The sequence below is a fragment of the Misgurnus anguillicaudatus genome, chromosome 11 (genome assembly GCF_027580225.2).
Source record: "Misgurnus anguillicaudatus chromosome 11, ASM2758022v2, whole genome shotgun sequence".
Lineage (NCBI taxonomy): Eukaryota > Metazoa > Chordata > Actinopteri > Cypriniformes > Cobitidae > Misgurnus > Misgurnus anguillicaudatus.
Window position 1 is genome coordinate 32,460,561 of NC_073347.2, and position 25,989 is coordinate 32,486,549.

The following is a 25,989-nucleotide window of genomic DNA, read 5'->3' on the forward strand; positions in this document are numbered from 1 at the left end:
TGGATGTTCCTTATTATCAATAAACTAATAAAAAATAGTTTAATTGTCTTTAAAATGTGTTTCATTTAATTATTTCTTTTCTTGCTTTTTATGATGTTGACAAAACCAGGACATGTTTTTGTATGCCTATTTTTTGCAGCATCCTTCTTTGAATGTTAAGATGCAATATATTTATGTCTTACTCAGCTCTTGGATTCGCGACCTCACACAAGACTTGTTTGCTTATCATGAATAAGGTCAAAGGTGATGGTGAGCTCTCTCTTGAATTATAATTAGCTCAAACACGCCGCCTAGCGGCCACCAGCTCAAAAATCATCCGCGCTTTCAGTGACGCCAGACAGTGTGAGAAACTGATGGGGATGAAGTATAAAGGAGGAGGAGAGAGAGGACTAGAGAGGAGAGGTGGCAGAGACATTGTGGTTTTTTCCAACCTTCTTTCTTTAATTGGTCCTCCGGGATTCAGGGCGAGTCCTCCGTTTGCAGCTGCGGAGCTTTAATTGGCTGGAAATCCACCAAAATACTATTTTGGGAAAAAAGCCGAGAGTTTATACAGTTTGGACCACCAGTCCCTTTTCAAAAACCCACTCATTACCAAGTCAAAACGGGAGACGCTTTACGCAGAGAGACTCTCCAGAAACCTGATCAGAGATCAGACGCGTCCACCCGCCCCACTGCACGGACTACAGACCATCACCAGTCAGATCTGTGTGCGCATCTCCTCACTGACACCGGCAGCGCGCAAAGACGCGCGAGCTCTCCATCCCTTCACTCGTGAGAGAGCCACCGACGAGCGCGCATCTGTTCGGAGAACAGTTTAGCTCAGTGACACTGAGATATCAGATCGTGTCGGACTGCAGGTTTTCACGGAGACACCTTTGGATGTGTACGAGAGTTTACATCAGCTGAAGTTGCCCGCGGCGGAATTTTGTGCGCATTTTCTGGATGGAGATTCATCAGTGCGCTCCCGCTAAACGCGCATAGGAACTAAACCAGCAAGCCTACCACTGAAAGTCAAGTTTAATTTTACTCTAAAAAAGGGAATTAAGTATTAAACATTTATCGACTCGCTGTGAGCAAGCTGAGCTCGCACAGAGGAAGGTAGGCTATACTTCTTCTGTCCACGTTTGCATGAAAAAGGCTTTGGAAATCTAAAATATTGTAGGTGCAATGGCTAAAAATGGCACATTATGACCTTTTACAGTGCACACAGACCTATATAAGAACTTTTTCTCTTTGATCAAATTAGTTAAATGTGTTAAAAGTTTTTTTTGTGATTTTAATCAAACACTGGTTTAGGGAAACACGTTTAGATCATGGCTGATGTTTATGATGTTAAGCAATGAATCGCGTATTTTTCTAATGTTGGAGGTTATACTTTAAACTTCTATGATTTGGTTTATGATAAACACATAACACTTTACTTCTATTACATTTAAATTGTCTTTATCAGGAACTGGGTAGTGATGCTTCATACAGTAGATTGCCTCGTGTTGCGTTTGAACCATTTACTGTACTTACATCTTTAATTTCAACCACTACGCCACAGCACACCCAATTTGAGAAATTGTGATTTATACATAGATAGGAAAGTAAGGATCTTACCCCACCTTAAATTCTTAAATAATACGTTGTTGTACCAGCATAGACACGTCTTTCTCAATATGTAATGTTTCTTAGAGTCACGTCTCATCTGTAATGTATTGCTCGGGATTGCGCGTAAAAGTGTAGTCCACAGTAGTTGTGCATGCCACTATTAGAGCTCTCTATTGTCTCTTTATTAGAATACAACCAGAAAATACAGGAAATTTGTATGTAGTATTAAAAACAGTATAAAAATATAAGATGAAGTTTCAAGTATTTAGGGTAAACTCCCCTTCTACTTGAGCAATAGGCAACTGCAAGATTGAATGACTTCAGGACTTCAGTCTCCTCAAAAAAGTTCAAGAGTGCCAAGAGAGGTCACACTGATATTTCTGAAAATTGTTCCTGTATTTTCTGTTTGTATCTTAATAAAAACAGTGAAAAATAAATATGGATGGACATTAAAACTTTGCTAAAACTACAAAGCTGGTGATGGTGGCCTAAGACTTGTGCACAGTACTGTAGTTAGTAAATGCATCATTTGTTGTGGAGACAAGAAAACACTCAGAGTAAAAACTATTAACTATTATAATTTTTATGGGTTGAACAAATGCAACAACGCTTAATCAGATTTCCATGTGTGTTGTCTTTTCTGATCTGACCAACTTCATCCTGATGTATCCGATCGTCCTTAACCGGCCACCAATTTCAGTAATAACTTGCTGCAGTCAATCCCATCAAACAACGGCACTGCTCCTGTAATCTGCACATAATCCAAGATTTGGATTGAATTGTGTCCTTTCCCCTCATGCATAGATGCACTGGAATAATGCATGGTTAAAACTACTGTACCTGGTGAATAATGACTAGTTTAATCTCTGATGATGATGATGATGATGTGTGATTTCTAGCTAAAGGTGTTTTCATTTGTTACGTGCTGTTGTACGTTTTCTCCTCGCAGGTAATGAGGCATCACACCTGAAGATGGAGATTTTCTGGATTTTATTCTTTTCGGTCCTGCACCGGTACGCACAAGCGCAAGGAGTTTACGGTAAGAGCTTTGCTGACAGATGTGCACGCAGATTTGTAGTGAAACTCAAGCACTCAATAAAATGATGTCTTTAAAAGCAAAATAGTAAATGCTCACGTTAAGATGCTTTGGAAAGATTAATGAAAGATTCCCATTGCACGAGTTGATTGTGATAATTAGACGCGCGGTTCGTCCATTCGCTCCATTTATTTGCTGTAAGGTCGTGTATGGTGATTGCTTTCTGGTGTGACACTTATCACATCACCTCAGCTTTTGCCAAAAATCATTTGTTTTTTGCATAATTAATCTTTTGTTATATCGGTGTACCCTTGCATTTACTGCACTTACTGTCAGACTTTAAAAGCTCAATTAAATGTGTTTAGTGAGAGAGAAACACTTGTCTAAGTTTGTCACACCGAGAACATTTGGAGCCCTGGAGAACATTATGATGTTAAAAATGGGGGAAACAAATGATGTCTGTGATTTAGTTTTTGTTTGGAGGCGATAACAGCTAGTTCCAGAAATGCAAATTATTAAATGTTTCAGTCTAATGGTTTTCATTTTTTATTTGATTTGATTTATTATCATTTATTTGACGAGAGAAAGGTGAATGATCTATTCTCTTTACAATTTACGCTCATGCATTTGTGCGTTCATCGAACCCATGACCTCAGCAGATACAGGAATACAAAGTGTATACATGCACAGGATTCAATGTTATTAGGCTGACATGATTATCATAATGTAAGGCATAGACACAAACCAGAAAACAGATGAGAGATGATGTTGTATTGAGCCTGTAAGCTTTCTCTTAATGCAAAATGAGTTGAAAGTATTTTTGATATTATGCTGACTCGTATTGAACATTTCTTTAAGTTAGTTATAAATGCATCTGTGGCCAACGAATCTAAAGGATGTCTTTCTGTGAGTGCCTGTGTCTTTTTCATCTCATCAGACACGCAGACTCACCTGACTTTTAAAATGAATGTCATGCCACGCTATGGTGCTCCAGTCACACTTAGACAACGTTGACTGACCTTTTTAGTCTATTAGTTTTGGTCATGGAGGTGCGCTGAATTTAATTTTGTTGTGAAGTCCTCACAGGCAGCAGCGGGGTAAAACCTGCCGTTATGATGATTCGGGAGAGAATGCCAGTTCGGATAATTAAGGGCGACGAAGCCCCATGAGAGACTCCTATTCACTTCCTCATTTCTTTCTTTGCTTTAGGGGCTTTTAACTCTCCTCGATCATCTTTAATCAGTTTAAGGCTGATTCACATTTGCTCTGTGAAACGCGTAAACACATTTCGCTCCACAATCAAAAGAAAACAAGTAAGAGGTTAAGTTTTGCATAAACAAAATCACGCCTATTCTCGAGACCTTTAAGAGATTTTTGCAGTGCGACATTGTGTTCCTGACAATTAAATACCAATTAAATATTCTCATTAAATCTCAGCGGTCGAACTATGAGTGTTTTCTTTATTTTTATCTAATTATTGAAATGACATTCAGACATACTTTCAGACTTCTCTTCTGCAGGGTGCAAATTCAAAATATGTGTTCGGAGTGTCATGTGTGTTGCTCATCATACCGAAATATGTGTTTGTTGCATCATGTGAACCATGTGCATCATGTGTCATGTCAAAATACGCACCCGCTGCACATGCATCGAAAGAGTTTATGATGAAAAAGAAGGTCACGTTTACAAAATACACTAACTTAACACTAAACTCTGATTACACATGAGATTAAGCGGGTATCTGGGAAACGTGAGCGTCTCTTTTATCATAAACCACTTCAAAAGCATCTGCAGCAGGCACTTCATATGACACGCCCAACACATATTTTGACATGACGGGCCACACACATGATGGGCTAAATACATGTTGTGACGAGCGTCACATCGTGCGCCCTCAAAAAAGAAGTCACTGGCCGCCACTGTTATGTTTTTCTATTTTGTTGTTGGACTTTTATTTTGAAAGGCTGTAGTTTAAATTTGTCAGTCACGGTTGTGATAAGAAAGTGATTCTGTATTACAGTATATCAGCTCCTTGATGCTTAAAGTACCTCTTTAATAAATAATTTTATCACTTAAATATGAATATGTGAATTAGTCTCCACCTCCACTCAATCTCACCAGCTTGAACCATAGACATACATATATGTAGATGCTACATTCTGCTTTTGTCAGACACGCAACTGCTAAGTCCGGTTTCACGATGCATAAATCATTTTTAGCGCTGATGTCAACAGGTTAGAGGATTCACATTGCATGCGAAGAAGTAGATCTGAAGCAGCAGTGCTGCGATTGTTGTGAGTCTGTGCATTTGTACATAATATCTATGGCTATATTATATCTATTGGTTACATGTTTGTGACGTAGAAAACTGAGGTTTTCTAAAACCTTGTCTCGGTTCGGGTCTTAAAAAAATATTTATGGACGTCGGGTTCAGGTAAAAAGTGATTAAGGTAATTTTGGGATGGGTACATTTCATTGGACAAGACAGAAGACAGCATTTTAAAGTATAGTTTCTTTGTTGAAAAGATTAGCAACAGAGTTGTGAATAGGGTGGCCATTCGTGCCAGTTCCGGCGGACACGTCCCGAACATGTTTTTGGGTTCGTTCTCCGGAAGTCGCCTTGGTCGACCGCATACGTCATCAAGGTTTAATATTTCGGGTTTAATTTCAGAAAAGCAACCGTTACATTTCACGGTAAGAATGAAACTACAATGACTGTATGTCTTAAAATAAATAAATCTTAATTTTCTAATGTATTTTAACTGAAATGTGATGACGTATGCAACGCGACTTCCGGAGAACGAACTCGAAAACATGTTCGGGACGTGTCCGGCGGAACTGGCACGAATGGCCACAATAGTTGTGAATGCTGGTGGCTTAACCAGCAAACAACACATATAAATGCTCCCAGACACATTTACCACTGTTTTAAATCCAATTTTATGGAGAAAATAATCAACAATGGTGGTGAATGATGAATTTGCACATGGCTTGTCTTAAAGCGTAATAAAAACACCACATAGACATATATAAAAACTTGATTTTCATCACAGGGGGACTTTAAGATTTTGTTAATTACTCCCTGAAAAGTCACAAGGGGTGTGTACATTTGTATATGTGTACTGTTAGTGTTTGCATAATAGTTGTCACATGTTATTGTTTAGAAATAGTGAAAACTTGCATTGCAAAAAATGACTTTCTTACTTAGTATTGTTGTCTTGTTTTAGAAGAAATATCTAAAAATTCTTAAATCAAGATGTATTGTCTTGATAAGCAAAATGATCTTAAAAAATACACTGCAAAAATTAGTATTTTTGTCTTGTTTTCAGGAAAAATATCAAAAAATTCTTAAATTAAGATGCTTTATCTTGATGAGCAAAACGAGAAAATAAGTCTAGTTTTTAGTCCAAAAATATCAAATTTAAGTGATTTTGTGCATAAAACAAGAAAAAAAACCAACCTGCCAATGGGGTAAGCAAATTTTTCTTGAATATAGGGGCGGTTTCCCGGACAGGGATTAGCTTAATCCAGGACTAGGCTTTAGTTTAATTAGGAAATATAATTAGTTTTAACAAACATGCCTTACTAAAACATGACCTGTGTGCATTTTGAGGTAAAACAAAGGGCACTGATGTATTTTAAGATATGTCAGTTCAAGTTGTTTTCAGTTTGGACAGCTCTTAAAAATGTTGTAGTCTAGGACTAGTCTAATCCCTGTTCGGGAAACCGCCCCTTAGGCTATGTTTACATTAATGCGTTTATGCTTTAAAACGCGTTACTTTTGCTACGTTTACGCCTTTCATCTACACTACATCACCGTTTTCGACCCTCATAAACGGATTCGTTCGCAAACGCTGAAGACCCTGTTTTAGTTTGAGAACTCAGACGTTGCTCTGAGTGTAAATGAAGACGGAGTCTTATGTAAACGAACAGCTGATATTAACGTGACAGCGCATCATTTTCAAAGTAAAAATTATTTTATTGATGTAGATGTTGGTTTGCAACGGAGGTTTTGCCAAAAATAGTAAACATCTACCAACCAGCTATTATAAACGCTATATCGGATTGTTTTAACATGTATCCTTATAGATAATGCCTGTTTTATATTAATGTTTGAGTATTGTTGGGTTTAATGTGTTTATATTTTGTTTAAATTTAAAGATAGACTGTAATTTTATACGCCATATAGGCGTTGCAAAGGCCAATATGAATGGAGAATTGTAATGGGTCTGACATTATTTTCCAGTTTAATGTAAGTTTTGTTTGCTACTTTAAAATGAATTTCGTTTCAGATAATTGGTCTCTTAATTTTAATCGATGTTTTGTTGACAAGTTTTGTGAATATAAATTAATAAAAACAATAAACTCAACGTCATTAATATAATGCTCGTTTAGGCGCTTGGCTTTTAGCTATTTGTGTGTTGCTAGCGGAGGACGTGCAGGGACCTCGCACACTTTTAAAAATTAATGCAATAAGCATTTCTGGTAGGCTAAAGCAATACTTCACTTCTTACTATATGTTTGATTGAAGTTTGCATTTGCTGAAATTTATTTTTGCTTCAAGCTCGCTACTGTTTAGAATGCTTTCTTTTTAAATCATAAAGACCTTTCTGTTTAGTTATAAAATCTAAATTAACCTATTAATCATATTAATATGTTGTAGGGGGAGCTAGAACAGTATAATGTTTATGTTTTGTTTAAATGGTAACACTTTACAATACGGTTCATTAGTTAACATTAGTTAATGTATTAACTAACGTGAAGAAACCATGAGCAATACATTTGTTACAGTATTTATTAATCTTTGTTAATGATAGTTAATAGAAATTAAGCTTTTAATTGTTTGTTCACGTTAGTTCACAGTGCATTAACTAACGTTAACAAGATTTGAATAAAGTATTAGTAATTGTTGAAATTAACATTAACAAAGATTAATAAATGCTGTATAAGTGCAGTTCATTGTTATTTCATGTTGATTAGTGTAGTTAACTAATGTTGACTAATGAACCTTATTGTAGAGTGTTACCGTTTAAATTTAGTTAGCTTACGAAAGATAGACTGTAATTTTAAACACAATATAGGCGTTGTAAAGGCCAATATGAATGGAGAATTGTAATGGGTCAGACATTATTTTCCAGTTTAATGTAAGTTTTGTTTGCTACTTTAAAATGAATTTCGTTTCAGATAATTTGTCTCTTAATTTTAATCGATGTTTTGTTGATTAGTTTTGTGAATATAAATTAATAAAAACAATAAACTCAACGTCATTAATATAATGCTCGTTTAGGCGCTTGCGTTTTTAGCTATTTGTGTGTTGCTAGCGGAGGACGTGCACGGACCTCGCACACTTTTAAAAATTAATGCAATAAGCATTTCTGGTAGGCTAAAGCAATAATTCACCTCTTACTATGTTTGATTAAAGTTTGCATTTGCTGAAATTTATTTTGTTTCAAGTTCGCTAATGTTTAGTACTGTTCACTTGAATGCTTTTTTTAAATCATAAAGACCTTTCTGTTTAGTTATAAAATCAAAATTAACCTATTAATCATATTAATATGTTGTAGGGGGGAAATAGAACAGTATAAGACTTTCCCAAACACATTTTTATAGTTTAGGTTCAAAAATAGTGTCTGTTATAGTTGCCAGCAAAGGACCCATGTATGACTTTTTGTCAATATCGCACACCCCTAGGCTGCGTAAACGTGCAAAGGTAAGCTATTATTAGAGTAATAAGTTATTTTACACTTATATGCGCATGCCCAGTTACATGATTGGTCATGTTTCATGCGTTTATGGTGGTGTATAGTGTGGATGAAGATTCTTTTAAAAATGCCAGTATAAACGAGGATCGTTTTCATTTTAAAATGCCATTTTAAAACGCAAATGCTCTAATGTAAACATGGCCTTAGTGTTTAAGAAAAATGTTCAAGATTTGTTTGCTTATCCCTTTGGCAGATGTTTTTGCTTGTTTTATGCACAAAATCACTTAAATTTGATATTTTTGGTCTAAAAACTAGACTTATTTTATTGGTTCGTTTCGCTAATCAAGAAAAAGCATCTTAATTTAAGAATTTTTTGATATTTTTACTGAAAACAAGACAAAAATACTAAGTAAGAAAGTCATTTTTTGCAGTGTGTATCTTGTTAAGCACCTTTTGCACTATTGCCTTCTTATGACACATCGCTTTTATTGTTTCCTAATCTTTGTAAGTCGCTTTGGACAAAACCCATATGCATAAATGTAATGTAAACATAAATGTACAATAATGCAGCATAGCCAATTTCTTTTGGATGAAAAGTTTAATACACATTTTGCATTTGTTTATTAGTTCTTATGTGATCTATTGGATGTATTGTATGGCTAAATGAGGCACAATAAAATAAGGTTTTGGCCATCATTCAGAAGGGGTTCGCAAGCACTGTAAACATTTTTTTGCGCTTACTTAATTTAAGTAATTTAAACTTAAATTGTTTTATCTTGACTACACTGCAAAAACTTTGTATTTTTGTCTTGTTTTCAGTAGAAATATCTAAAAATTCTTAAATTAAGATGCCTTTTTTTGATGAGCAAAACGACCCAAGAAAATAAGTCTAGTTTTTAGACAAAAAATATCAAATTTAAGTGATTTTGTTCATAAAACAAGCAAAAAAAATTGCCAATGGGGTAAGCAAAAAATCTTTGTTAAACACTAAATTCAAGAAAAATTCAAGAAAAATTAGCTTACCCCATTGGCAGATTTTTGATTGTTTTATGCACAAAATCCTTTAAATTTGATATTTTTGGTCTAAAAACTGGACTTATTTTCTTGGGTCGGTTTGCTCATCAAAAAAAAGCATCTTAATTTAAGACTTTTTAGATATTTTTACTGAAAAGAAGACAAAAATACTAAGAATTTTTTTTTTGAAAATCATTTTTTGCAGTGTATGAGTTGCTATAACTTTTAAAAGAAAGTTGAATTATCTTAAGTTATATTAACTTTATTTTATACGCTACAGCAACTCATCACTAGTCAAGATAAAAAATTATAAATTTTTTATACTTAAAAAAATTAAGTGCAAAACATTGTTATCATATACAGTGGTTATTCTCATTACTGTAATACAGCAATATTTTGTAGTAGACAGTAACAATACTACTTGTGTGCATGTTATGTTTTACAAAAAAAACTGTTCTTCATTCCTTGTTCTGACCCCTTATTTTCCTTTTTTACACATTTTTCTTCTTTTTGATTTTGTCCTGCTGTCTGTATCTTGACCGACTGCTTTCTCTTTGAATCTTGTCTGTGTTTCTTCAGACGGTTGGATAATCTAATTTCTGTCTCACCAGACGTCGTCGTCTCTCTTTTTTGCTGTGTCAGTCTTTTCACCCACCTCTTACTTTCATCTTCTTCACTGTATGTCTGTGCAGCTCGCGCCCTGTGGCGGTGCTCATTCACGGTGTGTGTTCGCCACTTAAACTCTATTAACCCGTGGGTCAGTACGTTTACCCGGTGGCTACTGTAGTTTTATTTTGCCGTCAGTGACCCGTGCCTTGCTTATTATGCTGGTGCGTGTTGGATAGGGGGATCTCCCAGGAGATCTTCCCTAAAGCTGAATTTTATGACCCCTGATATATTTTTTCCGGGGTCTAGTTTTAGGTCACGGGTGAGCGAGGAATGTAGATACACAGAAGCATGGATTAACGGCTGTGTGAAGTGTGAGTGGACAGCGGGTGACGTGTGTGTCCGCAGGCGTGCATGATAAAAAGTGTGTGAGAGTGAACAGTTGGTGTGCTTTGACTAATACATGAGAGTATCTGGGTGAGGGAAAGTATGTAATATACAAAACTAACATCTTTTCATACTGTACTTAACCCCGACAACTTTTAACCCCATTTTCCACTTGTGATTTTAAAAGGAGGGGAGCACGACTTTAAACCCTGGGTTATGAAGTTCTGCTTTTTTCTTTTTCTCTCTCTCTGTCTCCATTTCTCTCTCTTTCTTTAAATACACAGAACTAACCACACTAATGCCACTGAGGTTATCCAACCTAATGAAACATGTTGATTTTTTTGTGATAAAAGTGCTATTCACAAGCGTGGTTGTCTGGCACAGCGTACTCCAGTATAAAACAGCTTTATCAGGGATGTTATAACCAAGGTCTCTCTCTTTCAGACACACACACATTAGCTCAGGTGTTCAATAATACAACAAAGTTGTTTTTTGGTCGAATATTGTTGATGTAAAGGACATAGAGAGATACAGTCCCAACTGTGGGGTTTCAGTTTACTTATGCAAAGTTGTTTTAACTCTGTTGTTTTAACCCATGATTGGGTCAGATATGGCAATTGTCTAGCGCAGGGGTCTCCAACATTGTGCCCGCTGGCACCAAGTAGATCGCACTGTGAGGTGCCCGCCAAAGCCCATTCTATAATAGTCTCAATTGTAATATTTATTTATTGCATTTTTTTCTATTAGCTTGGGCTTGCATGTTTAAATTTTAAACAATGCTAAAACATAGCAGCAAGTAAAATTATATCAACAAATAAAACAAAAAAGTTTTGAGAAGACTAAATTGAAAAGTAGCCCTCCAGATTGTTTCATCTATTGTGGTAGCCCTTGCTCAAAAAACATTTGGAGACCCCTGGTCTACGGCCTTGTCCACACGTACACTAGTATTCGTACAGAGTTTTTCCTCCTTTGTCAGTAAGAAATCTCAGTTCACATAAAAATGCTATGAAGCGCTATAAAGAGCACGCTAAATCAACTGATTGTGATATATAACACTAACCATAAAGCCATTTTGGCCAATCAGAAGCCATAGCACAGACTCACCTCATGTAAACAAAGGACATTTCAGTGCACAGTCTGACAAAAGAGGGCAATTCCATGCAAATATCAACATTATTAGGAAAAGTAACGTTTTTACCCAAGTTATTAACCCTTTAAAGCTCTAATGTATCGTGGGCAGAACATTGCATACTTTAGTACTATTCGGACGGGATTAGTTTTAGATAGGGAGGTGGGGTAAAGCAATTTTTATCAGAGCTTCTCAGTGATTTTAGTCCCGTCCGGACAATGTCAGTAAAGATTACGGCGACTTTTACCTTCTGTAAAAAGGTCTGGAGAACTTACCTCAGGTAATACTAATCCAGTGCATTAGACCAGCTGTAAATATACACGTAAATTTCATAATTTCCTGTTATTTTGCAGTTTTCTTTCAAATATTAAAGAGCTTACAAAAGCATTTAATTGCGGAAAAACAAGTTAGTGGCAAGTCAGTTCTTGAATGACACAAACTTAAAAAAGCACATCAAAATTACTTCTCAGAGGCACGGAACTGTTTCTGAGACTGATGTTCTTCCCAAACTGAAATTAAACACAGTGTTTCGAGTTTTCTCGTCTGTGTCATGTTGTTTGCACATGTGATATCAGGAAGCAATGTGCACTAGGGCTGGGCAAAAAAAATTTGATTTTTCGATTAATCGTTTTTTAAAATGTGGTCGATTAAAAATCGATTCTCAAAGAGCAGAATCAATTTTTCATATTTATTTCCGCAAACATTGAACGGAGGAATAGAAGCATTTTAGATTTCGCAAGCAAGATACTGTTCTTTTTTATTAATATAGTATTTGTATTAAATCTATATTCATTGAGTTGAATCGAGAATCGAGTATAAAAACCTACCTGAGAACCGGAATCGAAAAGTTTATCGAGAATCGGAATCAAATCGATAGCTTGTGAATCGAAATCGAATCGATCTGGAACATCTGAATCGATACCCAGCCCTAATGTGCACGTGATGTTGAGAGAGGTGATGCGCTGCGCAATCGAGTTACCCCTCCCACTTCTGAATGTTTTACTGAGATTTCTAATCCTGTCCGAATTGACCATCAATATTACAGACGTCCTGTGATAAAATTACATTACGCCATCTACCCCCATAAAACTAATCCCGTCTGAATAGGGCTTTTGGCAATAAACTTCATGACAACTCAAAACAAAAAGCTAAACATGTCACATATCTTTGGAAAGCTGAGATTTTTGATTGGAATGATGTAAACCCTTTTAATATACAATCCTCTAAAGGTATCCTAGAAATGACTCATACTGTATCTCTCAATATTTGGAGGCTTAAATACCTGTGCAAAGTCTTTATTAAAGTTTTTAAAGCTTTTTTATTATTTCCATCGTTTTAGAATTGTCATGTCCATAATGCCGTTTCTTCCTCAGAAATGTGCATACAAAAATGTAAATAAAATAAATATAAAATGTTCTTTAAAGAGCCATCCCTTTTTCATTTGCTAGGTATTATTTCTTTTGGTCAAACGGCCAAGCTGCATAGAAAAAGCTGCGGTTTTCAAAATGCCAGTGTTCGTGTGAACAGGGCTGAGGTCTAATTTTGAAGTTTTGGTGTAGTTGCTGTCTTTGTAATGTAACATTTTTTAATTGTAATACACACTGTAAAAAATTGCATTTTTGTCAAATGAACATATATTTTTGTTACTTTAACATGAAAATAAACAATTTCAACTTGATTTTATAAGTTATGTCAACTTTTCATGGGCCAAAACTGTTGAATAATAGGTTGAATTGACTTGCAAAACCAAGTTGTTTTAACGATATACTGCATTTTACATTGCAGTTTTAGCTTAAAACATGATGTTTTTTGTAGCATCAACCAGCAGGGGTTAACTTCTTATACTGACTAACCATCCTTTAGTCTTTGGCTGGACATCAGACCAACAAAGAAAACAAATACTGATACTGTGATACGATCGTAATCTTGTAGTAACTCCAACCATCTGACAGCCAGGCCGGCACATGGCCAATGGATGCTAGATGAGATCATGATGAGGTAATGACAACCCACAAGACTAACATATTTATAGAAGCGTTACCTTACTGTGATTATGTGCTTTATACAGGAAAAAAGTGAGTTTTCTGAGTGCATTTTATAGTTTATTCATCTGTGTGTTCTTTTCGTTCTCTCTGTCTTTCACAAAAGCATAATCTATCTATAATCTGTTTGTTCTTTTTGGTTTCTGTCAGATTATATCCGATTGTCTCTTTCCTTCGGCTCACTTGTTTCACATGCCGAGAGTTTCTTTTTTTACATAAACTTTTTTCCACGTCTTACTTGTCTATGCCTCTTATATCCTGAACAAGCACAGCCTCCTCCAAAGTTTTGCATTATTAATGCTGTTGCATCGGTATAGAGCAGAATTGGGCTGTGTGTGTGTATGTGTTGGTTATGAGCTGTATGTATTTAAGGGTTTGGGGTCATTGGGATCCTTGTACCAAGTCTATTAGACTATACAACAGACTATATTAGACTATACAGGAGAGTTGAGTGCATGTTTAACAGTATGCATCTGTTTGCGTTTGTTTTGCAGGGTGCTGTGATGCATCAGAGCCAAATCGGTTGCATTGTAATCAGCAATGCTTGTGGCTTAGTTTATCGCAGTAAATAGTCATGAGTAGATGATTCATTGTGTTAATAGAGTATTTTGTCTTTGAATTAACCACCAAACCTTACATGCACAGAACAGCTTCAGCGCTACGGTTGATGCAACAGATGTGGAGAATGCAAGCTGCATTCCAAATGTGATTTATTCAGAGACGAGCAGCCATGAGAAATGCTTTTTACCACGGTAAATGTGTCTTGGAGCATTTATATGTGTTGTTTGCTGCAGTCACAACTGTGTTGCTGATCTTTTCAAAAGAGAAACTATACTTTAAAATACTGCCTTCTGTCTTGGAGAAGAGCTCTGCTTTTGAGGTCTTCTCGGGTCCAAAGAAATGTACCCGACCCAAAATGACCCAAATCACTTTTTACCCGAACCTGACGTGCATAAATCTTTTTTTTAAAGACCCGATCCGAGACAATTCCGCCAAATTTAGACCCGAGTCCGACCCGACCAAGTGGCATTTTTTTTACCCGACTGGACCTAAGTGTAAATGGCATCGATGTGTGTGCAGTCTGCAGCCCCACACGCACCATTCAGAAATAATAAACCCTGGTGGCCTCGCAACCAATTTGGCCCTCTGCTCTATTTATTTTCATTTTTTGTTATCTGACGACGACACCAAGGTAACTGCTAACAGTGTGTATTTAAAATTGATTTAAAGGTCTGGTCAACGGAAATTAACCAATGTTAAAGGATAATTCCGGTATTTAACACTTTGAGTCTCATTTCTGGTTTGTTTTGGATGAACTACAGTGATGGACACAGAAATTTTGACAATGGGTCGTGTCTTGACTTTTCGACTCATTCAGAAGCATCTCTTGACTGCTTCAGAATGGAAGTCAATGGCCATGCACAAACATGTCATTAAAACAACACATAACGTTCATTTTCAAAACTGTGCTACTCACCGAGTGGTTCGTGGTGTTCGTTGATGATTAAAAACAAGTTGTGTAGCGAAATACAGTTTCTGTCGCGTTTTATTTGGCATTTTGTAAAATTCCATTGACATCTCTTGGAAGACTGTTTGCTCGCTGATATATCACTCCGCCGCCGGGAAACAGAAAAGGGGCTGTTTACATGTGGTTGTTGTTTTTTCGCTCGGTTTCTCTCAGAAGAATTTTTTCCCATATTTGTAGGGCTGGACCAGAATGTTTGAATATTCGTTCCGTGGGTAGACATTCGATTTTCAGTTTTGAGATTCGAATATATATATATATAAATATTTTACAGTGTTAATGCAGAGCTTTTGCCAAGTAGGAAGTGCGCTTCACGCTCCCGCTCTATAGGTGGCGCAGACAGACCAACATCCATAGCCAACAGCCACCAAACGCACACCAGTGGAAGAGATCTCCTCGAACAGAAAGCGCGCTTCCTGCTTTGGCATTCACGCTATTAGTGTTGTAAATAACGTTCAGTTTCTTGCAAAAACGGATTGATTTGCTTCACAAGAATTCAATATGTCACACGGAGTTATGGGGGATTACTGATGTATTGGATATATATGCTTTAGCTCTTAAAGTGTACGGATCTGTTGACTTGCATGACGGAGCACTGGGGTTTCTGCAAAATATCTTCTGTATTGTTCTGCTGATGAAAAAAAACATATTGGATGGTGTAAGTGTTATAAATAAACTTGATTTTGAAAGTATGCTACCGTTTTATTACAGTTTGTTGGACTACGTTACGTTCATTCATGCTTCAGACTCAAATATAGAGCGGAAGTATATACGCGGTTGCGAGGTATCTGAAAAAATAGTTCCACTATAGCAAATAACACGGATTGAAATCATACATTGCGCCAATATATTTGTTTTTAATCATCAACGAATACCACAAACCGCTCGGTGAGTGGTACAGTTTTGGAGATGAGCGTTGAGTGTTGTTTTGGTGACGTGTTTGTGCATGGCCATTGGCTTCCATTCTGGAGCAGTCAAGAGACGCTTCTGAATGAGTCGAAAAGTCAAGACACGACCCATTGTCAAAGTTTCTGTGTCCATCACTGTAGTTCATCCAAAACAAACTAGAAATGAGACTCAAAGTGTTAAATACCGGAATTATCCTTTAATGTCGCAAGCTCTCTTGGCAAACAGAGGAGGGGTTGGAAAAGGATTCAATGTACACACACAATATAGTTTGGGTCTTCTTGGGTCCGTTTGGCAAAAACACATTCATTTTAAATCAACCGATACCTGAGGCTGCTAATAATATACCAGAGCCGTGTCCAAGGCAAACGTGAAAATTGAAGACCCACTCGGGTCGGACCTCAGGTTTTCGGATCTAAGTGGACCCATGAAGACCTCTACTCTGCTGTTCTATGGTCAGAGTCTTGCTGAAAGTTTTTGCTAAATCCCCAGCAATCCGACCGAGGCGTGTTTTGACTGAAAAACCTATTCTGCATATTCTGTCTGCTCTAATGCAAGGTAGATGTTCATGTTCAACTTTATTTTTTGTGCAAAAGTGTCCTGACAAATGCAGTAAATCATGGCAAAACATTTATGATGGCTATATGGGTGATTCTCCCGAAACCATTGAAACACCACGGCACTAATGATTTTAGCTTTAAAATGTGTAATATAGTAACATTAAAAAGCATCAGAATTAACACAATACTGTGTTCTACCTTGCACAATGTGTAATTTCAACATAAGAATTTATAATTGGACATTTTATCTAATTTTCTGCTGAAATTCTCATTACCGCAATGTGTCCGGCTGTGTTTGAAAATGCGTTATGTTGTAATTTAATCAAATTAACACAAAAATATTAAGAAAAAAAATAAATGGATGTTTTGCTAGACTACTTTAGATGACAGAAAAAATATTTACTGAATGTTCATGTATAATAATAATGAAGAAAAATTAGGTAAATGATGTGTCCATGCCTGATGTTCTCATCCTCCGCAACACTTTTTGAGAACAGTTTAAGCACACATACAGAATTTTAATAAAGTTTGATTTTGAGTGACCAAGCACATGGACCAGTTACTTCAAGATGGCTACCAGGTAAAATAATTTTTTTTACAGTTAATTTGAAATATTGTCTTGTCAGAATGCTTACACGACATTTTGATTATCATTACCGCAACAGATGCTTATTAAATGTTAATTTAATTAATAGAAGCATAATACTTTGATTTTAAATGCATGTGCAGAATCTCCAAATTATGTTCTTTCAGGTTTGTCATGTCATTTTGAAAATATGTCAGTGTTGATGTTTTCTGACTGTTGCGGTAATGAGATTTTTTAGGACTAATTTTTTAAATTATGTTACAAAAAGTGTTAAATGATAAGTAAAAGTTTTTAAATTAATGTTCATATTTACTCCAGACTTTGTTTTTCAATGTCTGGTGGGAAAAAAAGTAAATTTAAGCAATTTTTACATTTTCATGCTTGACATTTTTAAAGCCAAGTTTTCATGAGACCCATATACACCATCAGAAAAATGGTCAAAATGGCCCCTAGCTGTCACTGGGGCACTACCCCTTTAAAAAGAACACCAAAGTACCCAAAAGGAGAATAATGGTACCAAAGAGAGCTTATTAGTACCTCATACTGCTACCAAATGGTTCATATTAGGACTTTTAAAGGTTACTGCCCCAGTGATAGCTTGGGGCCATTTTGACCTTTTTTTCTGACAGAATGTATGAAGTATTTAAAATTGTCAAATTATATCTAATAACATCTGCAGGTTTGTGTCATGGGGGTTACTGGTGGGATTAAGTGAAAATTATTATCAAATGTCTTTACTTTTATAGTCTCTCTCTCTCTCTCTCTGTGATTCTTTATTTATCACTGACTCACTTTGCAAATTCCTCTCTGATTAATAGGCATCTGATCAAAAGTTTAACAAGTGTTTAATGAGCAGCGAGGAGAGATGCTGTACAGACCACACACACAAAGTGCGCTGTCACAGTGGAAGGATTTTATGGTCTCCATAGCATGACTCACACGTACCCGCAGGACAGAAGATGAAAAATTAAATCAGTGTATATCTGTTTTTGTCAAGATATATGAAATACATCCTGGATATAGTTATTAGAACATTGCTGTGAGTGCTGTTGTGATGGTCTGAAACAGGAGGATGGTGTTTATCAGTTGTGCATTTGAAAGTGTTTGTGACTTAAAGGAATATTCCATTTTCTTAAAAGAAAAATCCAGATGATTTGCTCACCGCGGTGTCGTCCAGAGTGTTGTTGTCTTTCTTTGTTCGGTCGAGAAGAGGTTGTGTTTTTTGGGGAAAGCATTGCAGGATTTTTCTCATTTTGGTGGACTTTGATGGACACCAACAATTTGTACTTGACTCGGCACTTGGCAGTTTTTTTCAGCGGAGTTTCAAAGGACTGTGGACGGTCCCGGGCGAGGCGTGGGGGTCTTGTCTGGCGAGACGATTGTCATTTTTGACAATAAAAATAACAAATATACACTTTTAAAGCACAACTTCTCGTCTAGATCCGGTCGTGATGCGCTAGCGTGACCCCACGCAATACGCCATCACGTCAAGAGGTCACAGAAGACGAACGCGAAACTCCGCCCCAGTGTTTACAAGTGTGTTGAAAGAGGACCGTTCCGACGTTGTTGTATGTCAACTGATACTCATTAATGTCTTTGTGTCAGTTTATTGTTTAAAATGGTCCGCAAATGTGCGTTTTATATATGTAACACGTGACCTCCCTACGTTATTACGCATTTACGTGAGGTCGCGCTGGACCGGACCTAGACGAAAAGTTGTGCTTTAAAATAGCATATTTTCCATTTTTCTTGTCAAAAATGACAATCGTTTCGCTAGACAAGACCCCCATGCCTCGCTTGGGATCGTTCACAGTCCCTTGAAACTCCGTTGAAAAAAACTGTTAAGTGTTGAGTTAATTATTAATTGTTGGTGTCTATTAAAGTCCATTTAAATGAGAAAAATCCTGCAATGTTTTCCTCAAAAAACATAATTTCTTCTCGACTGAACAAAGAAAGACATCAAGATTTTGGATGACATGGTGGTGAGTAAATTATCTGGATTTTTCTTTTATAAAAATGGCATATTCCTTTAAGATCAGAGTTTGGAAATAAGAGCAAATCGTATTCAAAATCTGTTGCATTTACTGTATGACATCTGGTGTGATTTTCTCAACCATCCTGTAACCGTCCATGCATTTTCCATGACATTATTGCCTCAAATTATGTTTAAGTTTAATTGTGAGCTTGCATGTCACCTAAGACACAAAACTGATAAATGGTGAAATCAAACTTTGATGCTTGTTATCTCAGAATTCGATTTTTTGACTTTAGTCTGGTTTTCACAGGAAGGGCTACATTTGCTGCCAGCTGTGTTTCAAATGAATAATGGTACGCCACAGTTGATGTGTGTATGATCTAATATAGAGCTTTTAAATCACTTTTTTATGACCAATTTTACATATAGACCAACAGCCATTTCACCTTGTTGCCAGTGTTCAAATTATGTCAAAGCTTATGGGGGGTCCCCTAGCCAAGCCTCCCCCCCCCAATATAGGGTCGCTGTAATTTGACAAAGTAAGATGTGATCCTGGATCAACAATCATTTGATCCTGGTTTTAATCAAAGAAACCCCAAATTACCCTTAACTCAAAGCCTAAAAATTTTTTACCGCTCAAATTAGTGTGAAACCCTGGCAAGGCCAGAACTTATGGTGGACCTCAATGCCTACTCCCAAATTACATAATTTTACTATATAGTAGTGGTTAAATGAATTACATTGCTTTTTAAAATCATAGATCCAATAATTTTCTGATCAGCAAAATTGGGGCTGGGAAAATAAAATAAGAACAAATTAAGAAATGATAAAAATAGGAAAAAAACAAAGTTACAAATAAAGTAAGATCTAACAGTAGTATTTAGGTACATAAATATAATCAAATAAACATTAACACTGTCTTCTTTATTATATAAATTAAATATAATTAATATTTTTAAAGATACAGAAGTGATTTTCATTTATTTTCTGTTGTTTAATTAATATAAATGACAGAAACATAAGCAGATAAGAACTGCTACTTTCAGACCAACACTTCTTTCTGACTTCTTTCTTTTTAGTTTTTCATTGTTGGGCACCCATCTGTAGGGCCCTTGAATTGTTTCCATCTTTAACCCCAATATGACATCACTGCACATGTGCACATAATGTATGCGTGTGTTTGTCCTCATAGAAGTGCGCAGGTGTGCACTTCTTGAGTAATCGCTCCTGCCTCTTTTCTCCTCCTCTCTGTTTAAGCTTCTTCTTCTTTCGAGTCTCATGTCTCCTGAAGGAGCTTGCGATACAGTCTGCTCATTGATTACCCATCGTTTGTTGTGATTTGTGGTGATGAACGAGAGGGAATTAATGCCCGCCTTACCAAGCTTGTACATGTGTGTGTTAGAGACACGATCCTGCACCTGCTTTAGGCTCAAGAGATACAACACGAAACAGAAAGTCTCTTCTGACACACTCAGCAGTGTAAATCTCGGTAAAATCTCTGATCATGAACTTGGACTTGGACTGGAAAAACCGTTGTGAAGCACAGTGAAAGGATGAGAACTTCATCCCTTTAACATCAGGTTGAGGTAGAAAATAAGAAACCATACGTGGATTATTTTGGAATAAACTAGTCATGCTTCACCTTTTCCACCTCCTGTCTGCTGTTTGTTTCATTGCTCTTAAAGGGATTGTTTACCCCCCAAAAATCTGTCTTAATTTACTCACCCTCATGTTGTTTATTTTATTTTATTTTATTTTATTTTATTTTATTTTATTTTATTTTATTTTTATTTTTATTTTATTTTATTTTATTTTATTTTATTTTATTTTATTTTATTTTATTTTATTTTATTTTATTTTATTTTATTTTATTTTATTTTATTTTAACGTTAGTAGCAGATGGTTGAGTGCAGTGTATACGGACTACCGGCACATCCGGGAACTTGACTGTAAATTTCGTCACCGCCCCTTTTTGGGGGATAAAAAAAGCAGCGCTTCCATTGGCTTCCATTCAAAATAGCGGAACAAAGCAACGTTTTTACACAGCCGGGAGGCATAAATAACTAATGAAATCACTCAGATTAAACATGTCGAGTATTTATCTGTCCACCCTGCCTGTCATAGAGCCCGAAAGATACATTAACACATTTAATTTGGTCAATATAAAAACATGTCCCTTCATTCTCACAGGTCAAATTTGTGTAACAACGCCATCCAGTGATTCCTGGAAATATCGCTAAGCCAGTTAGTTGTATGGCTGGACGGAAAAGTGCACTCATTACTCTAAATATAAAGACATAATAAATAAATACGAAGTAACTTTCAAATACGAAGTAAAAACATTCACTTGCTTCCCTGTTACCTCGATTAGGTACGAGTAAATGTCCGGGTAAGACACTTCTGGCCAATAGGGAGCGTTGTTACACAAATTTGATGCTGGGAGAATGAAAAAGACATGTTTTTATATTGACCAAATTAAATATGTTAATGTATCTTTCGCGCTCTATGGCAGGCATGGTGGACAGATAATTACTCAACATGTTTAATCTGAGTGATTTCATAAGTTATTTACGCCTGCCGGCTGTGTACGAAGGTTGCTTTGTTCCGCTATTTTGAATGGAAGCCAATGGAAGGTCTAGTCTGATTTCCCCCAAAAGTGGGCGTGAAACCTGTTCAGAGACATTCTATGACGTTGCGCCGGTTGTGCGTATTGTAAGATACAGTATTGTATGCAGTGGTGTCCACTGACTTCTTTTCTGAGGGCCCGAATTCAAAATATTTGGAGTGTCATGCGTGTTGCTCGTCATGTCAAAATATGGGTTCAGAGTGTTGTATGTGTTGCTCATCATGTCAAAATATGTGTTTCGGAGTGTCATGCGTGTTGCTCATCAGGTCAAAATATGTGTTCGGAGTAGGGATGTCAAATTATGCAATTTCCCATATTCGATGATTATTTAAATTAATGATCAATCAATCAAATAATCGTCAATAAGCCATTACAGCAGTGGCATATAGCCAATGACATAAAAGTGTGCGTAAAAATGCCAGCTTCCTCACACGAATGAAAAGATTTTATTTTGTGTAAATAACATGCTAGGGGGATTGTAAAATATGTCAATGTAGTTGGTGTTTTGATAAAAATTATCAATTTAATCTCGTAATGAAATATAATGACTAATAGACACAGTAAACTCCGCCTCACAACGGGCACTCCGCACAGTCGGATGAAAGCCTGTGCGTCCATGACAAAATAAAAGTTTCATTCATTATCATCAAGTGTTATTTTTCTAGTTGTTCACCTCGCTTTCTGAGTCGTTTATACACCGCTTGTTGTAATTATATATCCAAGAAGCACACAAAGGGCACTTTTCCCGTCGTCACCTCAGCTTTAGACCTGCGGCGTACTTTCAACAAAGATGCTTATATGAAGATTTCAACCTTCCATTAGAAAACCCGCAACAGTGTTTAGCGTGTAGCGCCTCAGCCAGTCAATAATGATGATCAATGATATATGTTGCAAGCGTTCAGAGTGTTTACATTTTAGTTTCTTGCCAGAATTTAAGTTTTACATTTTAATCTGTTTATTAAAAACGGCTCTGGTCTTCTTCCCTGTGTAGCAGCTTTGCTATGCTAATCTTGCAGGCTTCCCTGAAGAGGATCTTTGCTTTCAGTATCCTTGTTTGCATTTTCGGCATCGGACCCTCTCAGATCCACTGTGGATGCCATTTCGTTGCGTTAGCAGCCAGCCTCGTCTCGAATGAGGTTAAAAAGCCCAAGTGTGTGTTTGGCATCAATCATTGTTGTGTTCATGGCTAGTTTAACTTCTTCGCGTTTGTTTAATTTTTTCACCAGCCGTGTATGTGCTTTGCACTGGCGCTGCATAAACGTGCTTGCTTTTTCGACAATCGCTAAGTTTTATCGATTTTATTCTTATCGACAATTAATCGAAGATCGATTAATTGTTAACATCCCTAGTTCGGAGTGTCATGCGTGTTGCTTGTCACGTCAAAATATGTGTTCGGAGTGCCGCGTGTTGCTCGTCATGTCAAAATATGTGTTTGGAGTGTCGTGTGTTGCTTGTCATGTCAAAATATGTGTTCAGAGTGTCATGTGTGTTGCTCGTCATATTAAAATATGTGTTCGAACTGTCACACCTGTTGCTCATCATTTTAAAATATGAGTTCAGAGTGTCACGCGTGTTGCTCATCATGTCAAAAAAAAATCATGCTTTATGTCAAAATATGTGGCTGCTGCACATGCGTCGAAAATATTTATGATAAGAGACATATTTTGAAATGATGAGGCACACCCAAGACCGGCTAAACACATGTTGTGACGGGCTTTGCATCGTGCACCCTCGAAAAAGAAGTCTGCAGTACACTTTGTTGCACACTGCACATTTTATTAATTGTATTAGGTTAGTGGGTATATCTTATTGAATACTGTAGATATAGAGAAGTATAGTATGCTGCTTTAATATGATAATATATAACTCTCTCTCTTTACCTGTGTCCCTCTCTCTCTCGTGCGCGCTCGCATAATTAGTTTCTCACCTTACACTAATTTTCATTTTTTGGAAATGAGGAGGTAACAGAGGTATAGCTTGAGTAATTTGACTTTAGTCAATTCAGTTAAATAATTGCTTTTCCAACAAAGGAAGCATTTCAGGTCACAGAAATAAGGAAAAGTACAGCTCAACTGAAGCAAACCTTTGTCATATCTGAATGCAAATAGTGTGACTTCATTCTCAAGGCTGTTCATAGTTTCTGATACTGACATTGGGTGATCGACCATTTCTGTTAACCCTCACAATCTGGCAACAAAAATACTGCTTAAGATTAAATAAATACTTCACTCTTTTTCACTCTTTTTCCACTCTTTTCTGCAAGTTTTCCACACACAAACGCTCTCAGCATTACATCTCCTAACACTGCCTCTAAACCTTGATGAGACACCCAGTTGCATTTAAGCTTAATCTTCAGTTTATGTGAGGCTTTAAAGAGCATTTTGACTGGAGGGCATCGGTACGCAGGTCTGCATGCAAGAGCAGCTTTCAAATCCCCTCTTTATTGAGAATTAGCTGAAACTTTGTAAAAAGCGCACAGCTGCTTAACGCATTTTTCTCTTTGTATCGTATTGAAGACTTATATATGGATTTGAGTCACAGCTGTAAAAATAACCAGCAGTCACCTTACTGTTATGAATGTGTGAATTTTCATTGAACGTCTATTTTTAGAATAACACATCTATGTATTATCCTTATCTTATATGAGCCATAGATGTCAGCAGATGTGTTGTGTGTCTCGGTATGCACTTGCTTTTATTAGCGGTCCCTGTAGATAAAACACGCTTGTCTCTCAGTGTAATTCAGGCTGTTACTGGACGATGAGAGGAGTTAAAAACTAAAGTGGAATTGATAGCAAACCCACAGCCCGGGACTGCTTTTCATTTCATAACCTTTATATAAAGCACAGCGGCAAAAAAACTGCCTGTTTAATTCATAGGGTCAGTGTAAGGATGGAAATAGTTTTTTTTTTAGAGAAAAGAACAAAAAAACATTCTAGTAATGAATAAGTGGACCTCTGGGAAAAAAGTTCAAACATGAAAAATGTATGATGTGACCTCCGTAAACGCGCCTCATTTTTAATAGATTATGCTTTAAGATATAGAGAGAACAAAAGCACATGATGATGAAAAATAGAGAGCTAGACATACAAAGAAAGAAAGATGTATTTGGTCGTTTAGAGATTAATGTCTTATGCTTCATTGGTGTGAATGGAAAAGAGTATGTATGTTAATGTGAACATGTGTATAATATGTAAACTATATATAAAGCTTCACTTGTAATGTTCACAGATTTCTGCAGAACTGAAACGCCTGTCATTCACAAAACTCATTAACTCATCTCTTGACTGTTTAAGTATTTTGGGTTATTTCTAGGGATGCACCGATAGGATTTTTTTTGCCGATACCGATTTAAACAGACAACTTCTGGCCGATACCTTTGCCGATATTAAACACTTGTATACAATACTATACAGTTGGTCTATTAGCTAGTTTATTTCTGCATCAAATTATTTTTACTGAACATGGATTGGATCTAATTAACATTGAACTGACCAACATAATAAGAGAGGCACAAATTAAGCTAAAACAAATATAATAAGACAGCATGAGAACCTTCAAAGTTGTTTTTTTTTATTCAGCATTTATTTTATTAACAACATTAACTCATTTTTTACATATAATGGATTTCTTTTTGCAGTTAATTAATAAACAATCGGTATCGGCCTTTCTCGTGCTATTGCCGATATGCCGATGGTTTCAAATTCATCTAAAATTGGCCGATAAATATCGGCGGCCGATACATCGGTGCATCACTAGTTATTTCAAATCTGGTTCATTCTGCTCTGTTTTACACAATTTTATTTTATCACACAAATTTATTCTTCACTCTCAGAAGGTATAAAAGTTGCCACTGGGGCGGTATCTTTTCAAAAAGTACACTTTTGTACCTAAAATGTGCATATTGGTTCCTCAAAGGTATAACTGTATCAAAATTGCACCTTTTTAAAAGGTACTGTCCCAGATTCAACTTTTGTACCTTTTTTTTTGAGAGTGTGGGTCATTTATCCAAGTGCTGTGCGTCTATAGACTGATCTCAGTTCAGTGATACTGCAGTGTTTTTAGTGTACAGCAGTGAATAAAATATACAATCAATACACTAAAATACCATTAACGTTTCTAACCTAATGTCATGTCATTTTCAAAACACACTCTTATGCCAAAGCATTTGTATAGGCTGATTCGTATTGTATTGTAAGCTAACTAAAATTTGGATTTTATTTTTTTGTATATTAAATCTTTCCCCGCCTTTGATGAATTAACTCGTCAATTAAGAAAAACGCTTCCCTGCCAATTACAAGTA

General features: G+C 36.4%; 1 protein-coding gene across 3 annotated transcripts in view; it reads left to right on the forward strand.

Annotated features, from left to right (window-relative positions):
• The first annotated feature begins 401 nt into the window (after nucleotides 1–401).
• The window catches only part of mdga1 (MAM domain containing glycosylphosphatidylinositol anchor 1), a 312,596-nt gene continuing 287,008 nt past the window's right edge, over nucleotides 402–25,989 (forward strand). For 2 of the 3 annotated variants that reach the window (XM_055169631.2, XM_055169633.2), the window contains exons 1-2: nucleotides 403–1,098; nucleotides 2,543–2,632. In XM_055169631.2, the coding sequence (XP_055025606.2) occupies nucleotides 2,566–2,632 (67 nt within the window). In that variant the 5' untranslated portion in view covers nucleotides 403–1,098; nucleotides 2,543–2,565. Of the gene's footprint in view, nucleotides 1,099–2,542; nucleotides 2,633–25,989 lie in introns of all 3 variants that reach the window. The other variant, XM_055169632.2, reaches the window with a different exon arrangement.